Raw genomic sequence first — 19553 nt, forward strand, 5'->3', positions numbered from 1 at the left:
ACAGAAGAAAGAAGAGAAAGAGAAAAAAATGCCAAGTCCAAAGTTCCCATGTTCTATCTCTACTGAAGAAAAGAGGTATTTGTTACTGTGAAGTCTCCTTCCACAGCTCTTGACAAATCCATTCTTCAACATTAAATCATGGGAGGTGATCTCCTACTTCCACCACCCCCATGAACAGGAAAGAGAAAGCCTGCCCTGCTAGCTTCCAAAATTTTTTGATAGGTGTATGTGTGGGGCATTTTGTGTTTTAAAACATCTTTGCAAATTCTTTGATTTTACTCCCATCAAAAAAACAGAGTCTGGGAATTCCCTGGCGGTCCAGTGGTTAGGACTCCACACTTCCACTGCTGGGGGCCTGGTTTTGACCCTTGGTTGGGAAACTAAGATCCCACAAGCCACATGGCGCAGCCAAAAAAAAAAAAAAAAAAAAAAAAATTAGGTAGGGTCCAATTCTCCTCCCCACAAAGAGAATGAAGCAGAAGTGACACTGAGCAACCTCGGAAATTAGGTCATAAAAGGTGATAAAATCTCTGCCTGGCACCTTTCCAGTTCAGGCAAGTTTGCAGTCCTGAATTACCATATAAGATATCCAGCCACCCTATATCCCTGATTCTGCAGAAACCATGGGACAAGGTCTCAGAGGGTTAGAGACGTCCGAGGGGTGCCAGCTGTTTCAGTCTTCCGAGCTCTGCCACCAGACTTGTGAATGAGGAATCCCTGGAGATGACCCCAGGCTCAGCTACCATCTGCCTCTAACTGCGTAACAGACTTCGGTGAGGAAGCCTTTTAGATGATTCCAGCCCCAGCTATCATCTGATTGCATCCTCATGAGAAACCGTGAGAAAGAACTGCCTAGCTGAGCCCAAACATCAGAATCATGAAAGATAAAAGGAGTGTTGTTTTACATCACTCAATTTTGGCATGGTGTGTTACACAGCAAAAGATAACCAAAACAGATTTTGGTATAGGGAGTAGGTTACTTCCATAACAAAAAGTTAAAATGTTTAGCTTTGGGACTGGATGGCAGGAGAAAGCAAGAAGGGCCTTGAAAGTGTCAGTGAAAGCCTGAAGGGTCTTAAGGACACTGGTAGGAAGCTGTCAACAAAGACTTAAAACAGGGATCACCAAACTACAATCTACTGGCAAAATTCAACCTGCTGCCCGTTTTTGTAAATAAAATTTTATTGGAACACAGTAACACCCATTTGCTTACATACTGTCTATGTCTATGGCTGCTTTCTCACTATGACAGTAGAGTTGAGTAGGTGTGCCAGAGATCATAAGGTCCAAAAAGCCTAAAATATTTATGATGTGGCCCTTGACAGAAAAAGGTTGCTAATCCTCGGCTTAAAAGAAACACGAGTTCGAGCCCGGGTCCAGGAAGATCCCATATGCCGTGCAGCAACAAAGCCCATGTGCCACAACTACTGAGCCTGCACTCTAGAGCCCACGAGCCACAACTACTGAGCCCACGCACCTAGAGCCCATGCTCTGCAACGAGAGAAGCCACTGCAATAAGCCCACGCACTGCAACGAAGAGTAGCCCATGCTCGCCGCAACTAGAGAAAGCCCACTCACAGCAACAATGACCCAAGGCAGCCATAAATAAATAAATAAATAAATAAATAAATTTAATAATAATTTTAAAAAACATTAAAAAAATAGAAAGTAAGGAAAGCCTTATTGGAAGCTACAGAAAAGGAGAATCTTATTAGATAATGGTGGAAGGCTTAGCAAAGCTGTCACCTGCAGTAATGTGAAAAACAGAAAATGTAACTAATGAACTGATGGATCTGGGTAGAGATTTCCAGGCAGAATGTCAAAAGTATCAACTGCTTTTTTTTTAGCTGTGTGCCACAAAGTACAGGTAGAGAGAGATAAGAAAAGAAGGAATTATATAATTTTCAAGCAGAATATAGAGGACATACAAAGGAGTCAGGACTTGCTAGATCCAAAAATAAATGTTTCTTATTCCCAGGCTCCCCATATAGCAAACGTTTCTGAAATTAAGAAATGCCCTCTGGGCAAAGATCAAATCCAAGGCAGTGTCAGGGAAACATGGCCTAAAGATTAAATTTTTTTAGGCCAAGGGTTGGCAAACTTTTCCCATAAAGGGCCAGATAAATATTTTAGGCTTTGAGGGCCATACACAGTCTCTGTTGAACATTCTTCTTTTATTTTTTAATAGCCCTTTAAAAATGTAAAAACAGGGGCTTCCCTGGTGGTGCAGTGGTTGGGAATCTGCCTGCCGATGCAGGGGACACGGGTTTGAGCCCTGGTCCGGGAAGATCCCACATGCCGCAGAGCAACTAAGCCTGTGTGCCACAACTGCTGAGCCTGCGCTCTGGAGCCCGCGAGCTGCAACTACTGAAGCCCTTCAGCCTGGAGCCTGTGCTCCGCTCCAAGAGAAGCCACCTCAGGGAGAAGCCTGTGCGCTGCAGTGAAGAGTGGCCCCCGCTCACCGCAGCTGGAGAAAGCCCGCGCACAGCAGCGAAGACCCAACGCAGCCAAAAATAAATAAATAAAAAAAATAAAAATTAAAAAAAATAAAAATTTAAAAACAGAGAATTCCCTGGTTGTCCAGTGGTTAGGGCTCCATGCTTCCACTGCAGGGGTCATGTGTTCGATCCCTGGTCAGGGAACCAGATCCCGCGAGATGCGCGGTGTGGCCAAAAAAAAAAAAAAATAGTAAAAACAAATCTTAGATCACTGGCCATAGTCTGTCTACCCCTAGTTAGGACTCCAAAGAGATTTTAAGGTGGAGTCTCACAGATGCTTTCAAACATAAGGACTTCTAAGAATATTAAAGGTGTTGTCCCACAAAAGGCTTAAAGGAAGCTGACAGGGTTCAGGACATGCTACCCCAAAATATGGCACCCTAGCATATTGAATATTTTAAGTTGAAGAATCTTGAGAAAAGATCCGAAAGAGGAAGGTCACTCTGTGGGGGTCTCCCCCCACCTTCTCCCCTGAAGCAAGTCATAAAACCCTCATGTAAGAGGTACCCTCCCTATACCTGGAAGAAGGGAGCATCTGTATCTCCAAAGACAAAGGGACAAGGAAAGGAATCCTAACCAACAGGCCTTACTAAATTTCCCCCAGATTACTACACTTACTTCGCACTCTTTGATCTACCACTTCTCCACACTGTCCACTCTTCATTAAACCTAGCATAAAAACACTCAGGTTCAAACATTTCTTTGAGTCTTCATTTACATCTCCCATTTCACATAAAACTTACATCAGATAAATTTGTATACCTTTCTCCTCTTAATCAGTCTTTGCCAGTTTAATTTTCAAACCCAGCCAGGGACCCTAAGAGGGTCAAGGAAAACTTTTTTCTCCTCTACAAAGCCTAACGGAGAGGAGGGGTTATATCAATGTGCAAATGTGGCTTTTGTCTAATAGAGTAAACCCTTCAGTAAGAGCAACAGACAATTTTACCTTCAGAAACATCGTCATCTTGGACTAAAAAGGACAGAGACAGTACAAAATGAAAAAAGGCTTTTGGGACCCCCACCCCACCCTGTCCAAAGCTCTGTGGGCAGGAAACAGGCTGGGAAAATTACTTACCTGCAAACAGAGAATACATTTTATGGAAAAGGAATGATAATCCAAAGGGCAAAACCAAGAGCCGTAGAGGATGGTTCCTAGGCAGTAGGGGCTGAACCCTAATCACACAACTAGCAATATGTTGGCTGGATTTCAGAACCGTGACTATTGTGTTCTTTACATTTTTTCTTTATTTTTGAACAAGAGTGTCTACAGTTGTTATCTTAGGCCCATCCATTATTGCATATTGGGAGGGGCTGGGTATGGAGAAAGATAAGGTGATTCTTTAGTCCACAGGTCTTCAAAGTGAAGGCAAGGGTACTCAAGGAGCTATACCCAAGGAACTAATATATCCAAATAGCCTTATCTGCACCTGGATCTGATTTAGATTACAAGATCCTGGATCTCTAGCCTGAGCCTGATGCTGTACTAGATAAGACTTTGGAGGCTTTGAGGAGGAGTGCTTGTGTTTTGCATGTGGAGGAAGATAAATACTGTAATTTGTAGCCAGAGAGAAAACTAAAGTGGCTTTGAAATAAGTCTGCATATTCTTGACACTCCTCCCAGCAAGAGGTGGAGTCTAATTCCCTTCCCTTTGAATATGGATTGGCCTTAGTGACTTGTTTCTTTTTCTTTTTTTCTTATAAATTTATTTTTTAAATTTATTTATTTTTGGCTGTGTTGGGTCTTCTGCTGCTGCTGCGCATGGGCTTTCTCTAGTTGCAGCGAGCGGGGGCTACTCTTCATTGCAGTGCGCGGGCTTCTCATTGCGGTGGCTTCTCCCTGCAGAGCACGGGCTCTAGGTGCACGGGCTTCAGTAGCTGTGGCACGTGGGCTTCAGTAGCTGCGGCGTGTGGGCTTCAGTAGCTGCGGCACGCGGGCTCTAAAGCACAGGCTCAGTAGTTGTGGCACATGGGCTTAGTTGCTCAGTGGCATGTGGGATCTTCCAGACCAGGGATCGAATCCATGTCCCCTGCATTGGCAGGAGGATTCTCAACCACTGCACCACCAGGGAAGCCCCAGTGACTTGCTTCTAATGAATAAAATGCAGTGGAAATTGACACTGATTCTGAATTTAGGTCATAAAAGACAATATAGTTCCCTTCTGGCTCTCTTACTCGGAACAAGTACTTTTAGAGCCCTAAGCCTCCAGGTAAGAAGTCTGGCTACCATGAAGCCCCTATGTTGGAAAGACTACACAGAAATAGGGAGCGATATCAAGGATCCCCAACTATTCCAGCTTCTACCTATTTGGACTTCCCTGCTCAAGTGCCATGCATGTGAGTCGGGTAGGAAGCCTCCGAAATAACCCCAGGCCCATCTTAACTACCAGTACATAAGAGGACTCATGCAAGAATCACTTAGCTGAGCCCAGTCAACACCCGGAAGCATAAGAGTTTTATGCCAAATTTGGAGTGGTTTTGTTCCTTAGCAATAGATAACTGCAACAACATGCCTGGAGACCCTAGCCTGAAATGTTAGGAGGTGAAACTTAGCCTGCCTTTCTATATCACCAACCAAATAACATAAAACAGCATCTTTATGCTCCCCCCGACTCCTTCTTCTTCCCACAGTAGAAATATTTGATTTGACCATGGTAAAAAACATTTTCATGGCTGATTTAAATGTATACAACTACAATGTGACGAGTATTATGTTTCAAACTGTATGTCAGTCTAACTTTAAACGTTACTTGAAAGCACCTACATTTACACACACACACACACACACACACACACACACACACACACAATGGTTTGCTGCTTCCTAGCATATTATTTCACTTATTTTACAAATGTTTTTTAATAACTAAGTAATTTGAGACTGGTAGTCATACTACCTCCTCTGCAACATAACACTAATATGTAGTGTTTTAAAAAGTGCAGCAGAACTAGAAAAAACCTGCAGCAGAACTAGAATAATCGTCACTAATATATAATAACCACTATTTCTAAGGTTTCTTCATTGTTAAATGCCATGATCTAAGTTCAGAGAAAATAAATCTTTTGCATCTGAAGATATACAATTCAATATGTTTTAGATCACTGGCAGGGAATTTAACATTCTAGCTCTTAAAAGAAACAATGGAATATGATGTTCACAGATTATAAACATGGTTAAGCTCAACTTCTGTAGTGAAACTAAAACAGCTGAGCCAAGAACTAATTGGACCCAGCAGAATGGCAGAAGGTACTCTGGAATAGGAAGAGTAAAGAGGCCCAAGGTCAAGATAACTTACTCTGAAAATGTAATTACTTTCTCCATTGTATAAACACTTTCAACTAGACATTTTAAGGAAAAAAGCCTTAATCCTCTATGAAAACAAATAACTAAAACATCCTAAATTATTTAGCAGCAGTTTAATTCACCTTTTTTCACTCTTTCCTAGACTGTCACATGTTTTTTTTTGTTTTTTTTTTTTTTTTTTAGCAAGCAAGCATTGAGAAGAAAAAATCAAATATAATCACTTTGAGAAGAAATTTTAAAGAATAAAATATATGTTCTGCTTTAGATATGATTCTTTGAACACTAAGTAATACATATACCCCCAAGTATATACATATCCAGTATATACATTACATATACCCAAGTTCGGGTAACTAAAAGGAAAGAGGTCAGTGTGCAAAAGTCTATTTAACCCATAATATGGCTGATTTTAAATATCAGTCTGGGTTCTGGGTCCTGATAGCAGAAAGTCATCTAATACAAAGGGAGAAGAAAGATTCTCTCTTGCTCACAGGGCAGAAGTTTAGGTTCTATACAAATTGTGGAATAAGTAAAGGTTATTCTTCCACAGAGAGTCCACAACTACCTAATTCTTCCTTTCTCATTCAAAAGTCCCTCAATAGGGCTTCCCTGGTGGCGCAGTGGTTGAGAGTCCGCCTGCCAATGCAGGGGACACAGGTTCGTGCCCCGGTCCGGGAAGATCCCACGTGCCGCGGAGCGGTTGGGCCCGTGAGCCATGGCCGCTGGGCCAGCATGTCTGGAGCCTGTGCTCCGCAACGGGAGAGGCCACGGCGGTGGGAGGCTCACGTACTGAAGAAAAAAAAAAAAAAAAAAAAAGTCCCTCAATAAAACTGGCTTCAGGTGTCAGAAAAACACTAAACTCATTCAACTAAGTCACATTAAAGAATGAATTTTTGAGAGCCCCTAACCTTTCCATGAGATAAAAGACTGTAAACAGTATAATGCAATATAATGGGAAAAATTCTGGTTTCCCCAAAAAATTTCCTTAAAGCTCTACATCAAAGAGATGGGGCCATTATATTTACCACTGGATCCCTCAGCACCTAGTACAGGGATAAGCACATTAGTAAGCACTCGAAACTCTGCATAAATGCATATTTTGCTTTTATTCCCCATATAAGAAATATGCATTCTAGATCCATTCTATCAGTAATGAGCTACAAACCTTTGGCAAGGTCCTGGATCTCTCAAGCTTTAGTTTCCATCACACAACATAAAATGAGGTGAGGTGCGGACTGGGGATGAGGATTAGATAATAAGTCTCATGAGGCCAGTGACTGTCTTATTCACCTCTGTATCTGTGTCTAACGAAGTGGCTAGGGCACATTCAAATATTTACTGGACAAAGTTTCTTCCAACTCTAGGACTTCTCTGGTGGTCCAGTGGTTAAGAACCTGCCTTCCAATGCAGGGCACGCGGGTTCGATCCCTGGTCAGGGAACTAGGATCCCACATGCCTCAGGGAAACCAAGGCCATGCGCTGCAACTACTGAGCCTGCGCGTTCTAGAGCCCACGCGCCACAACTAGAGAGAAGCTTGTGTGCCACAACTAAGACCTGACACAGCCAAATAAATAAATATTTTTCAAAAAAGGTTCTTCCAGCCCTGACCCTATAATTCTTCATTGTTTTTAACAAAAAAAAGGTTCCTCCAGCCCTGACCCTATAATTCTGCTTCATTTTTAACTTAGCTTTTTCAGCATACAGTATCATAGTCCACTAAGCAGGAGATTTAAGACTCCTCCTCTACACTGAGATCAGTTCCAGTAAAGGCCTTTTAAAACAAAACACTTCTAAAATCTTCTCCACCTCTCCACACAGGTGCTTTGTGTGACTGATATTATTTATCCCCTGGATGCAGCTTTTAGAAAGGTACGATTTGGACAAAGACAGGATGCCAGAAACAATACAATTTTCCAGATTCTTCTGAATTGGTTTTATTCCAGTTTGATTTTATTATGCTACTTAAAACACTATTAGAAGTACCTGGAATAATCAGGTTAATCCATTTGCAATCCAAAAATGTATTCCAAAGTCAAATATTATTATTATTGTCTCTTCCATATGCCCATCCTTTAGCATAAATGAGAGCTATATTCATTTATTTAAGTTCATGTTTTTCACAGCATGCAACCAACACTACCATCTACTCATTATTTAGAGTCCTTTCTGTAGCTATTATAAAAGGTTACATTTAAGAGGACCTTGGGGAATTCCCTGGAGGTCCCGTAGTTAGGACTCCCAGCTTTCACTGCCGAGGGCCCAGGTTCAATCCCTGGTAGAGGAAATAAGATCCCACAAGCCGAATGGTGTGGCAAAAAAAATTAAAACTTTAAAAATAAAGGACCTGTGCCTTTGGAACACTATCACTCCAAATTAGGTGTAGCCTTCAAAAAGTTGGCCCATCTCTGCTATCAGGTAGTAATGAGCATAATAAATTCAAGGGCTTCAGCTAGAACACATCATTATGATTGACATATTCCCCAATTATTAAAGTCTAATAACAACTTTTGAAATATTAATTTATATCCTCAGTAGCAATGTACAGTCTGTACCCTGCCAATGAGCACTTACGTTATGTCCATTCAATCACCCACTAGGTACCAGACACTGTTCTAGCCCAGGGGTCAGCAATCTTTTTCTGTAAAGGGCCAGACAGCAAATATTTTAGGCTTTACAGGCCTTATAGTCTCTGTCGCAACACTCAACTCCGCTGTTGTAGTGTGAAAGCAGCCACAGACAACATAATAATGAATGTGCATGGCTATGTTCTAATTAAGCTTTACTTACAAAAACAGGCAGCAGGCCATTTTTAGCTTGCCAGCCCCTGTTCTATGCCTATGGGGAGACAGCAGTGAAACAAATTTTTTTAAGTAAAGTTAAAATTTTTAAATTAATTAATTAATTAAAATACACCTGCACACACACAGCCTGTCAGATGCTAATAAGTGCTATGGAGAAAAGTAAAGCAGGATCAAGGCGGTAAGGATACTCAGGACTTCACTGACAAGATGACATCTGAGCTCAACACCTAAAGAAAGAGGAAAAGCCATGCTACCTCCACAGAAAAAGCATTTCAGGGAGAGGTAATGGCAAGTATAAAGGCTCTGAAGAAGAAACAACCTGGCATCTTAAAAAAAACAGCAAGGATATCACTGTGGCTACAGGGACATGAGCAGAGGAAAGAGTCATAGGAAATTAGGCCAGAGAGGTAAACTGAGGCCAGGTTCTGTACAATCTTTTAAGGCCACTGTCAGAACCTTGTTGGAGATGGAAAGCCCCTGGAAGGCTTTGAGCAAAGGGGTGACAACCCAACTTGACTTACTTTTTAGGGGATTGTTCTGGATGTCTGCTGAGAACAGACTGTACAGAGATAAGGGCAGAAATAGAGAAATCAGTCAGAAGGCTAATGCAATAATCCAGGAAAGAGAGAACAGCAGTTTGAATCTCGGTGGTAGAAACGGTGACCAGCTTCAGCATGTATCCTAAAGGTAAAACTAGATTAGATGTGAAATGTTACAGACAGAAAAGCATCAACTAGGTTTAAGGCTCGAGTCACCAGGAGAGTCTATTTCCTGTTATGGGGATGACTGTGGGAAAAATCTTGGGGGAAGCATATTAAGTTCGAGATGCGTAACAGACGCCACATAGAGATGTTAGGTGGGCAATGAGATATACAAGTTTGGAGTTAATATACTTTTACATTATGATTATTCCCAGTACGTTTGATCTCTCCAACTGGGTTATAAAATCCTTAAAAATAAAACCCCCGGACTTCCCTGGTGGCGCAGTGGTTAAGAATCCGCCTACCAATTCAGGGGACACAGGTTCAACCCTCGGTCCAGGAAGATCCCACATGCTGCAGAGCAACTAAGCCCGTGAGCCACAACTACTGAACCTGCGCTCTAGAGCCCACAAGCCACAACTACTGAAGCCCACGCGCCTAGAGCCCGTGCTCCACAACAAGAGAAGCCACCACAATGAGAAGACCGTGCACTGCAACGAAGAGTAGCCCTGCTCGCCGCAACTAGTGAAAGCCTGAGTGCAGCAACAAGAACCCAGTGCAGCCATAAATAAATAAACAAACAAATAAATAAATTTTTTTAAAAAGTGAAACCTCGTTTTCACTTTACTCACAGGTATCATCCCCAAGACTATTTACTTACTTTATACACAGTTTTAATAAGATTAGATTTTGTTTCTGAATTCACAAATGATAGAAGCAGCAAATTTAAAATGGTGGTGCCAGGGGGTGGAAGACAGCGGCTAAAACTGACAGCTGACAAAGGAATACATAGAAATTATAAAATGCTGACAAAAACTAGAAATATCCAGCATTCCGAGATTACAGTCGTCCCTCAGTATCCACTCAGGGGATTGGTTCCAGGACCCCTGCAGATACCAAAATCCTTGGATACTCAAGTCCCTTATATAAATCATCACAGTATTTGCATATAACCTACGCACATCCTCCTGGATACTTTAAATCATCTCTAGGTTATTTTTAGTATCTAATACAATGAAAGTGCTATGTAAATTAATTGTAAACAGAGTGTAAATGCTATGTAAACAGTTGCCAGCCCGTGGCAAATTCAAGTTATGCTTTTTGGAACTTTCTGGAATTTTTTTTTTTTTAATATTTTCAACCTACAGTTGGTTGAATCCATCCATGCAGAACCCACAGATACGGAAGGCCGCGTACATTTACTCTAAGGACAAACAGCTGTACCTATATGTCATTAAGTCAGCAATTCCTGAAAGTGTTTGTTATAGCACAAAATATTTCTAATTATCATTAGCGACATTTAATGTTATTAATGTTTTAAATAACATATTTTTAAAAATATTGCTAATAAAAATGGAAGAAATGGTATGTAAAAGAGTAAACATAATTTATTTGAATATTTTATGTATGTGTTATTCTCACAGGATTTGTTAGGGAGCAGATAAAATTACACACATGAAAGTCATTTAATAAACATTACTTGGGACTCGCCCTGTGCTAGAAATGGTAGATATAAGAAAAAGCAAGCCATCATTAAAGCTCAAGCCTTTCTTGAGAGATGAAAACATAAACAACTAATTATAATACAATGTGATCAGTGGAATGAAAACAGACTTGGGATTAAGACATCTGGGTTTGAATTTTGCCACCATTCTTGCCTTACAGTTTGAGGTGCTAACTATGCTTAGCTGGCCGACCATTCAAAAACAGGCAGCAGGCCAGGCCTATGAGCAGCAGTCTGCCAACCCCTGTTGTACAGGAATATTGGGGATAAAAACAGTAATCAGAATAGCTTATTCTGTGCCCTGTCCCCCTGGCTAAGATAAGGTTTGGAAGTTGCAGAGGCAAACATGTAACTGGACATGTAACTTTCCTCCCTATTCTCTTTGCCTGGCTAATTCCCACTCATCTTTCAGGTCTCTGATCAGATGTCACTAACTCAGGAATCTGCACTCTTCCCCTCCTTACCCCCATCTGAGACTGATGCAGTGCTTTTTCTACAGGCTTCCAATCCAAAAAGCCCTCACTACTTCTATCAGAGCTTTCACATTAAACTGTAATCTCTGTTTAACTGTCTTTCCCGCTAGACTGTAAATCCAGGTAAGGAGGAACCTGTCTACTTGTTCCACATGATCTCCCAAGCATCTAATTCAGTGCCTGCACATAGTAGATGCTAGGAAATATCCACTGAAATGAGTGAATCCAGTAATAGGTGAGTCCCCCATTCAGCAACAGCTCTTTCAGGAACCTGTCAGGACACAGATCCTTGGGTACTACGAGGATCTGTTCTCTCCTTCCAAACAGTACTTTCCCCTCCCCTCCCAGGACACAGGCCAAACTCTTTCCCTCTTCTAACTCCTCTGTTTCCTTGGCCCGATTGAAGGAGTTGAAAGCTGGTTCTGCCTGAAACCTCTTCCCTCCCTTCCCTTTCCAACTCTAAAGCTACACCTCCCCACTCCCGTACTGTAATCCTGCTGTCATTTCCCCAGCAAGCTAGTAACGGTGTCATTTACCAGTTTCCAGGATACGTAGGATATTTAAGAATAGGGTACTAAAAACATCCAAATATTCTACTTTTCAGTAAGAAAGGGGAGAAACTAGAAGCAGGGAAGGTAAACAACAGGAAACAGAACAGGGAATTCTAGTTGCTGAAGAGATGGATTCCACAGCTTTTTACTGCAGATCACTTTGGCCCCAGGAGTAGAAAGCAAGTAACAGAGCTCCAGCTCTGCACTCCCCCAGCCTCTACACCAGCACCAGTAGTCAAGGAACCCTTTTACTCTGCAGCTTCTTCCCATACCTCTATCCTGCATCTACTTATACTACAATTTGCCTTGAAACATCAAGACTAATCTCATTATGATCTCTAACCCTACTTATATCACTCACTACAAGAATCCCAGGACTCTGGAGTCATTCCAAATCCTCCAACTCTCATCCCCATATGGCTAAGTACATCATCTTTCATGAACCAGCCCCCCTCTCCCACTCGTCCCTCAATTCCTGAAATCCTTCCATCATATCCTCTGGAACTTATCAGCAAAATCCCCTATATCTTCAACCTCTTGTCTGAATGGTCCCTTCACCTTTTTGCTCCAATTGAAATCTAACTGCTGAGGCCACTGCTCTCTCTACAGTCCTGTCTGTGGTTGTTTTCTCTCCCACACCTGTTATACTACTGGGCCTGGGGGTAGAAGAAGGAGGTACTCACCTTGTACCTTCTTTCTGCTTCTAGGTTATTCCCCTTTCTTCCTTCCTAAAAAAAGCCCCTATCAGACCATACCTCCACCTCCCCACCCCTCTGCTACATTTATGTGGATAAGCTGGGTCACTTCTTCTTCTCAAGCCTCAAAGCTTTTGGTTCCTACCTCACTGGTCTGTCATAATTCCAGGTGATTTCAAATGTTCACCTAGATGACTCTTGCGACACTCTGACCTCTCAGTTCCTTGACCTCCTCACATGCAATGATCTTGTTCTCTACCCTACTTTAGCCACTCACTCCCTCAGTCAATATCCTAGAACTTGTCAATATGATAACTACAGTCCTTCCATGATCTCCACTTCATCTGCATCCCGCTCTCCAATCACCACTTCCCATCTTTGCAGACTGCTCCTTCTAGCACCCCAACTCCAAGAACACTTTGACCTCAACAGAACTTACAAGCAATTGATCCCACAAAACTGTGTATACATGTAACTTTGATAAAAATGAACCCTAGGGCTTCCATGGTGGCACAGTGGTTAAGAATCTGCCTGCCAATGCAGGGGACACGGGTTCGAGCCCTGGTCCGGGAAGATGCCACATGCCCTGGAGCAACTAAGCCCGCGCCACAACTACTGAGCCCACGGGCCACAACTACTGAAGCCTGTGCGCCTAGAGCCCGTGCTCCGCAACAAGAGAAGCCACTGCAATGAGAAGCTCACGCACCACAACGAAGAGTAGCCCCCGCTTGCCACAACTAGAGAAAGCCTGCACACAGCAACGAAGACCCAACGCAGACATAAATAAATAAATAAATAAATTTAAAAGAAAAAAAGAAAAGACCCCTAAAAGGAAAAAAATTAAATGATCTTTGAGAAAAAGAGAGGAGAGAGGAAAATGTATGTGGACATGAGAAAAATGCAGGGGTCAGAAGTCAGCAATCCCTTAAGTTTACCTGGCAAGGGCCAAAAAAGAAGGACAAAATAAAGGGAAGAAAACTCTACTACAGCTTTGCAAAGACGGGAGACAAAGCATGCTAAAACTGCCTAAGACAGAAAAAGTAGGGAATTTCCTGGCAGTCCAGTGGTTAGGCCTCTGTGCCCCCACTGCAAGGGGCACAGGTTTGATCCCTGATCCCTGGTCAGGGAACTAAGATCCCACATGCCTTGCGGCCAAAAAAAAAATATATATAAAAAAAAGAAAAAATCATCAGGTTGGTTTTGTTTTGTTTTGTTTTAAGATAGAGAATTTTAATTAAATTGGCATAGTTAAGACCAAAAAGATAAAGCGGACATTGTCATTGTATCTTCAGCCCTTGCTTTAACAGGCAAATGAACACAGCTTGAAACACAGGTGACTCTTGCTGTTCTATGAGACAGTGAAGGGAGCTTCTCAATATTTAAATATATTAATATAATCAGTTATAGAAATCTAAATATAAAATCAATCTCCTATAGGGTTTGAGAAGGCTTCACCATATCCCTGAAAAGTTTAACATTCCTTATTCAAGTTTAATCATCTCTTTAGAAAGGGAAAACAGTGATAGTACTTGTTGAACTGCAATTACTATCAAAATTCAAAAAGCTGACTATATTCGTTTAGCCACAAGCCAATGTTATTTAAATCAGGACAGAAATATTACATTAGCCATTCATGATCTGAATTCTAGTGTATGAGATCAATTTAAATATGGTACACATAAAAAGTCATGAGAGGGCTTCCCTGGTGGCGCAGTGGTTGAGAGTCCGCCCCCTGATGCAGGGGACACGGGTTCGTGCCCCGGTCCGGGAAGATCCCACATGCCGCAGAGCGGCTGGTACCGTGAGCCATGGCCGCTGGGCCTGCGCGTCCGGAGCCTGTGCTCCGCAACGGGAGAGGCCACAACAGTGAGAGGCCCGCGTACCGCCAAAAAAAAAAAAAAAAAAAAAAGAAAAAGTCATGAGACATGTTTCATAATAAATAAGGCAGTGGCCAACGATTACGCATTAGTAGCTTTTTTGAGATAAGCTATCAAGTCTGCCCTTTCTCCCTTCTTCTTAATGCCAGCGAAGATCATTTTTGTTCCAGGGATGTACTTCTTGGGATTCTCCAAACACTCCATCAGCGTCTCCTCTCCCCGGGTGATGCCTTTGTTCTTGTTGGCATCATTGTAAGAGAATCTGACAGCCTGACCTGTCTTTCGCCCAAACAGACCATGGAGATTTGGCCCAGACTTGTGCTTGCCTTGCTTTTCCAGAGTATGGCACTGGGCACACTTCTGAACAAAAATCTTCTTGCCCTTCTCAACATCACCCATTTTTAAATCGTTCTTTCTCCGTACACGACTAAGAGGTTCCCTCTCGCAAGCCGAACGTCCCGCTCTCTAAGCCCAAGGACACGCCGGTCCGCGCCCATGTATGGGTGCTGGTGCCCATCACATTGTTTTAACTGAAATTATAAGGAATAGTACAGAAACAGACCTACTCAACTGAGCTCCATATTACCTATGTACATCTCCACCTGGATATCCCACAGGAAACTCAAATGGAACATGTCCCTAGTAAAAGAACTGCTTAACTCAAATCAGTTTCTTAAAAAACAAGGGGTGGTAGGTTTTGTATATTTACACATAAAGGATTAAGTATGTGTGAGGGGGAAAAAAAAGAATATCCATAATCCAGCTAAATCTACCAAAAATCAATAAAATTATCCAGACTTCCCAAGTTAAAAAAAAAAATTAACGTCTCAATTAAATTCATCCACTCCCAAACCTGCCCTTCTTCTTAGAGTGCCTACTCTAGGTGGTCTCCCAAAGAAGAAACTCAAGAAGTGATGCTAGATTCTTCCCCTTCTTCCCCTACCTTAATCCAGTCATTATCTTAATCTAACATACAGTATTTCTAAATTTCCTTGAATTTGTCTTCTCTATTCCAACTACCTTATATCAGGGTTTGACCTCTTTCCTATATTACAGCAAGAGCTTTATAATGTTCCAACTATCCTCCACATAATTGCTGAAGGGATCCTTCTAGATTGAATGTAAGCCTGCACATGTCACTCTCCTGCTTAAAATTCCCCAAGGAGTCTAAAATTTAAGCTTCTCAGCATTGCAAATAAAATTCTTTATTAAATGACCCTACTCTGGCCTCCATCCTTATTTAAAACTAGTTTTCTGGGCCTCCCTGGTGGCGCAGTGGTTGAGAGTCCGCCTGCCGATGCAGGGGATACGGGTTCGTGCCCCGGTCTGGGAGGATCCCACATGCCGCGGAGCGGCTGGGCCCGTGAGCCATGGCCGCTGGGCCTGCGCGTCCGGAGCCTGTGCTCCACAACGGGAGAGGCCACAGCAGTGAGAGGCCCACATACCGCAAAAAGAAAAAAAAAAAAAAAAAACTAGTTTTCTCACTCATTGATTCATTCATTCAATTCGTCAGTCACCAAATGTTTGTTGAGCACCTATAATATCCCAGATTCTGTAGGCACTGGGAAATACTCTAGTGACCAAAATAAAATGTCCTACCCTCTCGAAGCTTACAGTCTAATGGAGGAAAGTACTCAGTGAATATATTCATCCACTTAACAATTTTTTTTGTATATCTACCTGTATGAGCATTCTTGTCAGTGCTGGAAATACAATGATGAGCAAGACAAAGTCTTTACCCTCAGACAGTTTATATCTGAGAGAAACTGTGATCAATGCCATTAAAATAAAGCTATGATGGGGTTTCCCTGGTGGCGCAGTGGTTGAGAGTCCGCCTGCAGATGCAGGGGACACGGGTTCATACCCTGGTCCAGGAAGATCCCACATGTCGCGGAGCGGCTAGGTCCGTGAGCCATGGCCGCTGAGCCTGCGCGTCCGGAGCCTGTGCTCCACAACGGGAGAGGCCACAACAGTGAGAGGCCCACGTACCAAAAATAAATAAATAAATAAAGCTATGAGATACACAAGGACAGGAAAACCTGAACCAATCTGAGGGGTCAGGAAAGACTTCTGAAATCAAGAGTGATATCTGAGATAAGAACCAAAGATGAAGAGGCAATGGCAAGGAAAAGAGTTGTGGTGGTGAAGAGTATTCCAGGCAGAGGGAACAGCCTTTGTACAAGGCCCTGACATGAGTGGGAGGCCAGGGCATTAGGGAAAATAAAAAGCCAGAGTAACCAGAGAGTAGGAATGGTGCCCAAGGAAGGTGACAACACAGGCACTAAAATTTAAATCAAATAAACGATCACTGTGTTGGGAATGGATTATTAGGGGTATAAGAGTGGAATCTGGGGGGCCCATTTAAAAGGCTATTACAGGGGACTTCGCTGGCAGCCCAGTGGTTAAGACACTGCGCTTCCAATGCAGGGGGCGTGGGTTCGATCCCTGGTCGGGGAACAAGATTCCACATGTTGTGCGGCCCAGCCGAAAAAAACAAGGCTTTTACGGTAGTCCAGAGCTGAAGCCAAATGATACAGAGGAATATCTAAACCAGACAGATGCCTTAATGCCTACGAACTGCAAAGGAATCTAGGCCATAGTCCCTGTGCCAAGCCCACAAGTTGAACTGGGTATAAATTCAAGAAACACAAAGGACTATTCCATCCATGAAACAGGAAATAGAAACACTCGGCTCACTGAGAGAACAGCAAGCACTGCACCTGCGCCTAGAGATGGAAAAGGTTACCTGGAAGAAAATGGATCCCAGGCCTGCATCATTCACAGATGTGAAGTCTAAATTCACACTACACGTATGGTACAAGGACCTCAATCTGACACTTCATCATAAATAAGGTTCAAAACTAAAGAATGAAATAGGACCACAACAGAAGCAAATGAAAAACTGTACAGTAGAGACGCTTCCACAATCTGAGACACATAGGACTTAAGTTCAGTTTTTTTGTTTTTTTTGTTTTTTGGCTGCTCCATGTGGCCTGTGGGATCCTAGTTCCCCAACCAAGGATCAAACCTGGGCCCCCAGCAGTGAAAGCATGGAGCCCCAACCACTGGATCACCAGGGAATTCCCAAGTTCAGTGTTTAAAGAAAAAAGTACAAAAAAAAGAAAAAACAAACACAGAGAAACAAACCTCCCACAAGGAAATCAGCTGATGCAGCCAACAGAGACTGCACCCCAAGAATAAGAAATAATATAACAACCTGAAAAAAACATTTTAAAAGAAGGTTTAAAAATAAGATAGGGTCCCCCCTAAGATCAGGAACAAGACAAGGATATCTATTCTTACTACTTCTCTTTTCTACTGTACTAGAGGTTCCAACTAGCACAATCAGGCAAGAAAAAGAATTAAAAGGCATCCAGACTGAAAAGAAAGAAGTAAAACTGTCTTTACTCACAGATGACATAATTATTTGTATGAAAAAGTCTGATGAAATCTACAAAAAAACCATACTAGATTAAGTGAATTTAGGAAGGTTGCAGAATACAAAATCAGTACACAAAAATCAATTGTATTTCTATAAACTAGCAATAAACAATCAGAAACTGAAGCTAAAAACACAACAGTACACGAAATTCCCTGGCGGTCTGGTGGTTAGGACTCCACGTTTTCACTGCTGTGGGCCTGGGTTTGATCCCTGGTTGGGGAACTAAGATCCCACAAATTTTGTGGTGCAGCCAAAAAAAAAAAAAAAAAAAAAACCCAAGAAAACAAAACACAATAGTATAAAAAAAAAATACTCGTAAGAATAAATCTGTCATTACAGCACTATTTACAATAGCCAAGACATGGAAGCAACCATGTCCATCTACAGAGGAGTGGATAAAGAAGATATGGTACATATATACAATGGAATATTACTCAGCCATAAAAAAGAACGAAATAATGCCATTTGCAGCAACGTGGATGAACCTAAAGATTGTCATACTGAGTGAAGTAAGTCAGACAAAGACAAGTATCATATGATATCGCTTATACTTAGAATCTAAAAAGATGGTACAAATGAACTTATTTACAAAACAGAAATAGAGTCACAGATGTAGAAAACTTATGGTTACCAGGGGGGAAAGGGGGGGAGGATAAACTGGGAGATGGGGATTGACATATACACACTACTATATATAAAACAGATAACTAATAAGGACCTACTCTATAGCACAGGGAACTATACTCAATCCTCTGCAATGACCTATATGAGAAAGAATCTAAAAAAGAGTGGATATATGTATATATATAACTGATTCACTTTGCTGTACACCTGACACAACACTGTAAATCAACTATACTCCAACAAAAATTTTTTAAAAAGACTCAACAATTTAAAAAAAAGAATAAATCTGACAAAAGATGTGAAAGATCTATACAGTGAAAACTACACAGCACTGTGGAGAGAAATTAAAGACCTAAATAAATGGATATATATACACACATATATTTGTTATTGGGCTGGAAGACTTGATATTGTTAGAATGTCAATTCTCTCCAAGTTGATTTAATAGAGCTAAAGCAATTTCAACCAAGATCCCAGCAGACATTTTTGTAGAAACTGACAAACTAGTTCTAAAATCCATATGAATATGCAGAGGTACTAGATGGCCAAAACAACTTTGAAAAAGAAGTTGGAGGGTGAACACTACCTGATTTCAAGATGTATTATAAAGTTAGAGTAATCAAAGACCATGTGGTACTTGCACAAAGATCAGTGGAACAGAATAGAGGGTCCAGAAACATTCCCACACATATACAGACAACTGATTTTTGACAAAGATAAAAGGCAATTCAGTCTTCCAACAAACAGTACTGAAAAATTGGATATCTATATGCAAAAAATGAACTTTCATCCATAGTTCGGTATTATATAAAAAAATTAATTCAAAATGGATTGCAGATCTAAATGTAAAACCTAAAACTATTAAGTTTTCTAGAAGAAATCAGAAGTGAAAAACTTTTTAACCTTGGGCTGGACAAAGATTTCTTAGACATGACACCAAAAGCACAAAACTTTTGTTCTTTGAAAAGACATTGTTATGAGAAAAGATAATGCACAGAGTGATAGAAAATGTTTGCAAATCATATATCTAATGAAGGACTTGTATCCAGAATAAAGAACTCTCAAAACAACAATTAGCAAATGAA

The 19553-nt window shown here is 41.5% G+C and overlaps 2 protein-coding genes across 3 annotated transcripts in view; both read right to left on the reverse strand.

Moving 5' to 3' along the window:
* The window catches only part of SPATS2 (spermatogenesis associated serine rich 2), a 129720-nt gene that overhangs the window by 99454 nt on the left and 10713 nt on the right, over window positions 1-19553 (reverse strand). The gene's annotated exons all lie outside the window — the stretch shown is intronic.
* Window positions 14458-14888, reverse strand: LOC308624615 (cytochrome c-like). Its single transcript, XM_081248028.1, has one exon. The coding sequence runs from the start codon at window positions 14799-14801 to the stop codon at window positions 14484-14486; it is 318 nt and encodes a 105-aa protein (XP_081104154.1). The 5' UTR covers window positions 14802-14888; the 3' UTR covers window positions 14458-14483.

This window comes from Mesoplodon bidens (assembly GCF_964165515.1).
Source record: "Mesoplodon bidens genome assembly, chromosome: 11".
Taxonomy (NCBI): Eukaryota; Metazoa; Chordata; class Mammalia; order Artiodactyla; family Ziphiidae; genus Mesoplodon; species Mesoplodon bidens.